Here is a 9,010-nt window from a genome sequence, read left to right on the forward strand (position 1 = left end):
CACTCCCTGCCGCGGAGGGAGGGAGCTCCCCGGAACTGCCCGGCGGGGCAACCGGTCGGCCGCCGCCTCCGCCCGCCGTCTCCAGGGCAACAGGCTGGCCTGGTCTGGGGTTCACGGCCAATCCGATCCTCGGCCTCCCCTCCCCCGCGGGGGGCCGGGCGCCTTGGATTCCCTTCCCTGAGCTCCGGGAGCCTGGGAGCTTCCACGGCCAGAGGCAGTAGAAAATCGTCCTGCACGACCCCCACCCCCACTTATGTGGGGGAAGCTGAGACCACCGGCTCAGCGCCGGGACGCCTGCCTGGGTTTCAGTCCCAGCTCCAGCCCTCCACAGCTGTGGGATCCGTCGAAGGCAGGTGACCTTTCCTCTCTGAGTCTCGGTGTCCTTGACCTGTAAAATGGGGTAATCATAATAATGACGACCTCCCAGGGTTGTGGTGAACATTAAGTGAACTAAATGCAAAAAGTGCGGAACAGTGACTGGTCTAGAGCCAGCAGGGAGTAAACATTATTTTCCACATTGAGAAATGGAGTCCCAGAGAGACAGAATACTTGCCGGAGATGACGGTCACACAGCAGCGTTGCTACTGGCAGATTTGGGGTTGGAACGCAGTCGCGAATCCTTTTTTTGAGACACTTAGGGCGGGTGCTGGCTGCTTGCTGTCGGGGTTCCCCCAAGGGTTGCCAACACTTCCGGTGCGCCCACCTCTTGAAAAGTTCACATTGCATAGTCATCGATCTGGCACTGAGGTCCCTGAACCGGAAGAGGCCTTGCTTTAGCCAGCGATCTCCCCAGTGCCAATACAAGCCCCGCCCGCACACGCCTGCCGAGTTGTTGAATGAATATAGATTTAATTAATTTCTTAATCTCTTCCACGAAGCACCTTCCCGGAGCCATCCCCTGAAACCTTTGGCCTCCCAGTTCTCCGCCTTACAGGACAACACCTCTCACCTTGACCACTTCCTGTCATCTTTGCCTGACCCAGCATCTCACCCCACCCCATCGCCATTCGGTTAGGATTTCCCATGGCACGTGTCCCAAGCCCTCCTCCCTTCAGCCTGTCCTCCCTAACTTCCTTCCTCCCCTTAGTGACCCTTTGTCCTCAAAAAAGCTGTTTCTGGGTCGAGGACCCTCCTCCAGCCTCCAGGGGTGTGTGCTTACCCTGGGTTAGGGACAAAGCCTCTAGTGTAAGGGACAAGATGAGCCAAATCCTTATGGAGCCTGAGGGAAATGGATAGGGGCCCATGGCTGTGGAGGTGGGGGTCGGAGAGACCCACCCAGTGGCTGCCTTTCTGGGAGTCTTGGTCCCTCTGGGGAAGTGGGGGTGGGAGGCCTTGGGACACAGGATCTCTGTCCCCAGGGGCCACCCCACAAGCTCCATTCCAGCTGCCAGGTTTCCTCGGTTACCGGCAGTCACCAGGGATTTATTTTTGCATACGGTTTGGGAGAATCTGCTGCTGGAATGACAATCTTTTTTTTTTTTCCTCTTCTCCTTCTCTCCAATAGGCAGATTTTATAAACCAGAGCAGCTGCCTGAAGGTTTCCAAGAAAAAAATTCTGCACAGTTTCTAACCAGGGTGACAGATCCTCCACAGGAAGTTGCTTTTATTAATTTTTTTTCATCTTTTTTTTTGTAAGGCTCCATCTATCGGTCATCAGGCAGCACCTTGGGCATTATGGACATTCTGAGGCCCTCCCCCCTACACACACACACACCATTTGCCTGGAACTCGTGATTACATCTAAACCACAGTGGGCTTGCCCGACATGGGGGCAGAGATCGAACTACTGAAAAACTGGGTCACCCAAATTGCCTGTGCAAAAGAATCCCAAATAATTTATGGAGGTACCCCTCCCTCAAGGAGCAAGGAAGTGAGTAGAACTCCCTGTCTTTAAATGTGGACTGTACATAATGATTTCCTCCCAGAGTGTGCAGTACAGAAGGAAGAAAAAAAAAGAGTAATTTTGCAGTGCAGAAACCTACAAATGTTACCTCAACTAGATGATAAACAGTAGCACCCCCAGGGATGAGTCATGTCTAGGGCATGTGCCCTTGATATGATGTGGGGAAAAGGGTGCATTACCTTCATGGCCTCTCTCCCACAACCCAGAACCCCACCTGAACTATGAGAAAAACATCAGACAAACCCTAATTGAGGGACAGTCTACAAAATACCTCTCCAGTGCTCTGTCAAAAACAAGCTAAGTCTGAGAAATTCACACAGGCCCGAGGAGCCCAAGGAGACATGACAAGTAAGTGTGGTGTGGTATCTTGTATGGAATCCTGGAACAGACAAAAGACATTAAGTAAAAACTAATAAAAATCTGAAAAAGACCATTCATAGGAATGTACCAAAGTTGACTCCTTAGTTGTAAAAAAAAAAAAAAATTACCAAAGCACTGCCGGATGTTAACAGCAAGAAAACTGGGTTGAGGTATATGGCAGCTCTATTATCTTCACCATTTATCTGTACAAGGTTATTTTTTCTTAAATGTGTTCGGGTTTCAGGGTGTCTCCAAGACCCAGTTGTCTCTGGCTCCCTCTTTTTGACACACTAAGGAACTGAACTGCTGATTTTTGTGTGCCCAAACCCCTAGATCCTAATCTCATCTCCACAGGAAATATGATCATTCTCAAGCTCTGGAAAAACTCCTATCTTGCTCACTATTCTATACTCAGCCTTACACAGGGCCAGGTACACAGCAGGTGCTTAATCAGAATTTATCAAATGAATGAGACTTGTGGCAGTCTTGTCAAAAGAACTATTCCAAGCAGAAAGCCAGGATCGTCCATCCAGAGAAGGAAGTTTTCTAGCAATCTGATTGGAAGAAGACTGGTGACTTCCCTTGACAGTACCCTCTGAGAGCAAGCACACAGATTTACTTGGTATTATATTTATTGGGGTACTTTGGGGGACAGAAGGGCTGAGTCGCTTAAATCATTCCCTAACAATGCATGCAAAGAAGCCCGACCACTGCCCCTTAGTGCAACTGCCAAAAACTATCTGCAAAGAAGCCTCACCCAACAAGAGCTGTTTGTTGTGTGCATTGCCTGGCACAGAGCGGGCACTGCACAGGTGTTAATCTTTACGGCTGCTACTTACTATCCATCTGGCCGTGTGCTCCGAAAGTGAAAGGGGTTCTTGTGTGATCTTTCCTGAGGATTATCATCATCCTCATTTTATAGATGAAAGAAGCCTAAAGACCTTGAAAAATGCCAAGTTGCAATTAGAAAGTATAGGTCAGAGATTTAAGTCTGAAGTCATTCAAGTCCCAAATTTGTGCGCCAGCCACTCTTAATGTCTATCCCCTCCCTCTAGCCAGAGCCTCCTGCCAGGCCCTGAGCCCCTGAGTATCTAGAAGCAGGCCCTGGGCTGCCCGCTCTTCCACAGAGGCAACCCACGCTCATGCCTTTCTCTGTGGCCTCCAGACAACAGTCATTTTGTTTTAAAACTGTTTGTTTTAAAACTTAATTTTCCAATTTCCCCCTGAGAGGTGTTTTTTGCTATTCCTTCAGGCTATCAGCCTGGACAGGCAACTGGAAGTGAATCCAGGGAGACTTATGCTTATTACAAGCATTCAATTAGTTAACTTTGAATGATGCAACCCTGGGGCTCCCGGTCACTGCTTGGAGATTCAGAGGCACCCTCCCCCACCTTGAGCTTTTAATAGCCCTTTCCATATGCACTGATGTCCATCCAGATACTTCAAACATATCCTTCACTTGGTATAATTTGATATCTGCCCAGTCCCCAAAGTGCCTCCTTGACAAATGTTTACCCGATGATATAGGATGTTTAAAAGATTTATTTTCCCTTTCGCTGAATGGATTCCCCAGGAAAGGCAGACTCTGTCTTCCTGGGCAGAAAACCCAATTTCACTGCTGAACTTTTTAATGCATCACTTATTAAAAGGACCTGGAGCTTTGGCCCAAAGCTCCCAATTCACCCTTTCCCAGCAGAGGGCAGCTCCAGGCCACAGCTGACCACATCCAAGCCCTGCCCCATTCTAACCCCTGAAGCAGTCACAGCAAACCAGCAGAAGGAACGTTAAGGGCTAAAGGACACCACTGCAGCTGGGTGTGAGCCTACGTCTGGGGTCAGATGATTCTGCATCCCCATCCTGGAGTATGGGCTCTGGATTCCAGTCTTGCCTCTGCAAATACTGGCCAAGTCACCTTTCAGAGCTTCTTACGCTGAGTTCTGCTTTGTACAGTACAACCAGGGTGGAAGTGGTGCCTATTTCATGGAGCTCATGCAAGCCTGGCATACAGCAAAAGCTATTCATGAAGATGCTGCATTATCCTTTTAGCCTCTCTGGCATCTCAGCTTCTTCACCTACTGGAGAGTGAACAGCTCTGGGTTTCCAAAGTTGCTGGAATGATCATGTGAGAAAATAAATGGGAAGGCACCTAGGAACTGCACAGTGCTTTGATCAGATCAAGGTAATTAACTTCTAAGTGTGCGCAGAAATTCTGTCTTCCAAAGGAATCTTTTCACATGGTTCCTGCCCCTTTTGGCAGATTCACGTCCAAGCAGAAGGGGCACCTGGTCCTAACTGTACACAGCGCTCCTCAGCATTTTAGGGGGAAAATAAGGGGATCAAGGGCATAGCTAGGCTCCACGGTACTTAAGGGCCCTTTAGCTCGGAAGCACTGGGAGCCCCCAGGGTCAGCAGGGAAGACAGGTTCAAGATGAGGGCCATCACCTGGGACTGGCACCCCAGTGATCTTGCTGGTATCACCAGGTCCAGCTTCTCTGCCATTCCTAAGTATGATAGCTCTGATGACCAGCTCTAGGCTGGGCCTGCTGAGCTTCACGGCCTCCACTGCCTGGGAACGGGGATAATACACCAACCCCTCCCCCATGGGCCCCTAGAGCCTCTCCTCCTCCCCCCTTCCTGGGTACTCTTACCTGCTGTCTGAGTCACACTCCGGCTCCTGTCACTGTGAGCTGTGTTGTGATTCCCAGCTGACAGTTTTACAACAAACACATTAAAAACTCCCAGCAATGGGGCTTCTGGATGTGTAACACACCAGGAAGAAAACCTCTCCCAGCCTTTCTTCCTCCCCAGCCCTCCTCCCCCAGTGGCCTGACCCACCACCAACTGCCCCACGTCTCACAAAGGGCTGAGAATCTTAACAAGCTTTTGCAAGTGGCGGACGGTTAAAGGCTCTGAAGAATGGGCTCACCCTCAGGGAAGGACCAGCTCTGGAAGGCAAAGCTTCGGGAGCAGAGCAGACCTCATCCTCAGTCCTGCCTTTGCAGACAGGTGGCCCTTGCTACCGGACAGTTGCCTGACAAGCACTGAGTGCTGTGTGACTCTTCTCAACCCTGAAGCTGCAGGTGGATTATTCCCCACTTTATAGATTAGGCAATTGAGGCTTAAAGAAGTTCAAGGACTTCCTGTGTTTAAGTTCAGAGCTAGGAAATCAAGCAGTTGGTATTTCAATCCAAGTCAGCCTTGTTACTGGCAGTTTCAGCCAGGCATAGTGGCTGTAATCAAAGCACTTTGGGAGGCTGAGGCAAGAGATCACAAGTTTTGAGCCCCACCTGAGGCAACTTAGCCACTTAGGGAGATCTTGTTTTCAAAAAAAAATTATAAAGGGGGCTGGGGATGTAGCTCAGGGCTAAACCCCTAGGCTCAATCTCATGGGCAGGGACACTGGCAGCCTCCTAGCCCACCATCTATCTTTTCACTATCCCACCAGGAATGGCAGAAGCCCCAGATAAGCCCCCAATTTACAAATTCAAAATAAATTCTCACCTTGGAGATGGCCTTGACCCACCAGCCCACCTCGCCTCCCATAGGAGCCCACCCACAGCGCCGCCCCCACGCCTTCTGCCTCACAGGCTAAAGCCACCCTCCCGTCTGCTCCTTCCGGTGGGCAACCAGCAGATCAGCAGCAAGTCCCCCAGAACCACCATGAAGCAAAGAGAAGAGAGAGACACAGCAACAGTTCTTTATTGTACATTGGAGAAATAGCCCTGTGTGCTGGTTCAAGGTGCAACATACAGAATATCGAATTAAGAAAAGAAACTGAGAAAGGAAGGGAAACCTCTTGAGGTCCAAAGTTGCAAACAAACAAACAAAAAAGAAAAATGGTAAAAGATTCCTCACGCAAGAGGCATTTTTGCAAATACCATGCAAAACAGGCAGCTGGTGTGCCTTAAGAGAATCCCTATAAATAACAGAAAAGACACTCCAAGCATTCCTTTACGTGGACTCAGAGCACAGGGAAAAGGAAAGAAACCAAAATGCCTTTTGGCATTTCAAGATATTTGGCACTCTTGTGATTACATTTTTTTTTACAGTCCATTAAAGAGAATAAACTGACACAATATTAGAGAAAAAAACAGGCGGCTCACACAACAGACTGCAGAAGGAGGTTAGAAAAAGCTCAAGCAATTTTTTCTTTGTTTTTCATAGTTTTTTTTCCTGACATATAAAATGTGTCCATTTGCATTAACTTGGGCAAATAGCTTGCAGCAACAAAGAAACACAAGCCTTACAATGCATTTTCAAATAACATGAGGATCCTTTCTATGTGCCATTCCTTAGAAAAGTTATCTTCTTGTTTTGAACACATTCCTAGTAACTTCAAAAGATGAGCAAAATAAAACAGTATCTACAGAGATCCTTTTCTGATTTTTTTCATACATCCAAGGGTAACATAAAAAAATAAAACCGGACAGCATTTCACATCCAAGTGCACAGAATCATTTTTGCAAGATTAAATAATGTAAACATTGGGTACAGCCAAATCAGCGAAGAATGCCAACACCTCAAAACACCCGGTGCTGCCGCTTCATTAAGTGGTTCAAAATCCAGATCTATAATTGTGCAATATTCACCGTATATAAAAAGAAATAGATATTAATTTTGACAAATAGCTGCAACGGAGACTTCTTTTTTAATATGTGTGTATATAGTGATTTTTAGAATTTTTAAATTTTATGTTTTTTTTTTAATTTTTATTTTTGCAGAGGAGCCCAAAGCCTGCTCCTCCTCCACCACCACCACCTCCTCCTCCTCCTCCTCCTCCTCCTCCTCCTCCACCTCCTCCTCCTCCTCCTCTACCTCCTGCCTCATCTGTCTCCCGGCCTGACACGAGATACAGGTTGTTGATTTCATCGTGGGTAGCAAGCTAGTAATAAATTTCAAAGTGCTTTCTCTTTTTCATGCTTTTTGCCAATAACTGTTACCGCAGCTGTTCTCATTCTTTAACTCATTGTCTTTGGGGGAGTTAGACACCAGGAGGTGCCTTGTCGGTCATATTTTTCAGCACGTCATCAATCCTATCATCTTCAATAACAACTGCAAAAAAGGGGGGGAAAAGAGAGGTGAGCGTGATTGGGCCTACTGAGGGGTCTCAGACATTCAGCATTACTCCCAGGGAGGTTTGGGGAAGAGGGCTCCCCAAGGTGTGAAACAGCCCCATCCTCCTCCGAAGGGACCAAGGGTCCCTTCACTGTCTTTGAACTGCCCAGCCCCCAACCTGGGTCCCAGCCGGGTCCTAACAGGACGAGAGGGTGCAAACCTAGCAGGCCAGCAGCAGCGGGGCCGAGCCCTCCACTCTTTAGAACATTTATTTGGAAAGGAGGCTCCGAGGCAGTAAAGAGAGTGGACAGGGAGAGGGGCAAGGTCTTTGGTCTTCAGGACCCCTGGCGACGCCGGGAGAGCATCGCTATTGGCCAAAGCTGGGTGTGGACGTGCAGGGAACCAAGGAAGGGGCGCCGAGGGCGGGTTAGCAGAGCGAGCAGGCCAGCTGAGGGTTCGGGCTTGGGCAGGTGCCCCTTTTGCGCCACCGGCCAGCAGCCTCGGCCCTCTGCTCTCCCCGCCGCAGCGGAGGGCAGAGCCTCCCTTTACAGCCTGCCTGGGGCTCTGCCTCTCACCGTCTCCTCGTCTTCTCTCAATGCCTCCACCTCGCCTCACCTTCCGCTGTCCCTCCTACCATCTCTCAGCGAGACGCTCGCCTTCGAGGTCTCCGGGTCTCTTATATGTGGAGTGTCGGGTGTCGGTCACTCTCATTGTTCGGCTGCCTCTCTGCGCTCCCCTGACTTGCGGCCCTGCTCTCCCTCGCTCTCTCTCTGCAGCTCCCTTTCGGAGCTTTGTCCTCCGTTTCCCCCAACCCCCTCGCCTCTACCTCCACAACCCGGGCTCTCTCGGCAGCCGTCGTGTTCCCTCGCTGTCCCCGAACCTCGGGGGCTCCTCTAGGAGCCTCCCAGCCTCTGTCTCTCCGGGGTTTCTCCAGCTCCCGAGCGGAGCGCCCAAGCTTGTAAACGCACACCACCACCCGGGCCAAGTAACAATGAAAAGCCGGTGCCACCCGAGTGCCCCTCGCCTTCCCGACAGGAGTGGGATCCTCCCCGCGCAGTTCCTCAGGCCGTCACTTGGGGAGTCCTTAGGCCCCCTCCCCCCAGGACCTGAACACAGAGCTGCGACTCCACTGCGCAAAATTGGGGGGGGGTCAAAAAGCAAACTTTGGCGCTGGTGGGGTCCTCGGTACCATCCCCGACCTCTGCGGCAGCTTGGAGCCGCCACGCCCCCGGGGTGACCCTAGCGGGGATTCGGCTAAGGACCCGTTTCTGCAGCCAGCCCCGGCCCGACCCGCAGTGCGGGATGCCCTACTCTGTAGGAGAGGTTTCCATCGGGGCACAGCAAGGTCCAGCGGCTGAGAGACCCCCGCAGGCCGCGGCGTGGAGGGGGAAGGGGATGTTGGAGAAGGGGGTTTAGTACTCACCTCGCTTGCTCCGGCCGATCTGGCCCAGCTTGGGCGGCCGCTTGTTCTGCCCCGCGCCAAAGAAGTTGTTGGAGTCCTGCAGGCGGCAGGAGAAGATCTGGCCCACGTCGCCGCCGTCGCCGTAGGGGCTCAGCTTCTCGTCGCCGTAGGGCAGCACCTCCGACATGGTCGCGTCCGGGGGCTCGGCGGCGGCACCTCCTCCGCCCGTGTCCCCGCCCGCGGAGGACAGGGTCAGCGGCGCTGGGGCCGGGGGCGGCACCATTCATGGC

General features: G+C 51.1%; 1 protein-coding gene across 1 annotated transcript; it reads right to left on the minus strand.

Annotated features, from left to right (window-relative positions):
• Positions 1-7,036: 7,036 nt before the first annotated feature.
• On the minus strand, positions 7,037-8,998 carry Camk2n1 (calcium/calmodulin-dependent protein kinase II inhibitor 1; the record flags this gene model as incomplete). Its single annotated transcript, XM_005394680.2, is given in 2 exon segments — positions 7,037-7,315; positions 8,742-8,998. Coding segments are annotated over 2 exon segments (237 nt in total). The 3' UTR covers positions 7,037-7,244.
• Positions 8,999-9,010: the final 12 nt, after the last annotated feature.

The sequence above is a fragment of the Chinchilla lanigera genome, unplaced genomic scaffold (assembly GCF_000276665.1).
Source record: "Chinchilla lanigera isolate Chin_1 unplaced genomic scaffold, ChiLan1.0 scaffold00051, whole genome shotgun sequence".
In the NCBI taxonomy this organism is placed as follows: Eukaryota; Metazoa; Chordata; class Mammalia; order Rodentia; family Chinchillidae; genus Chinchilla; species Chinchilla lanigera.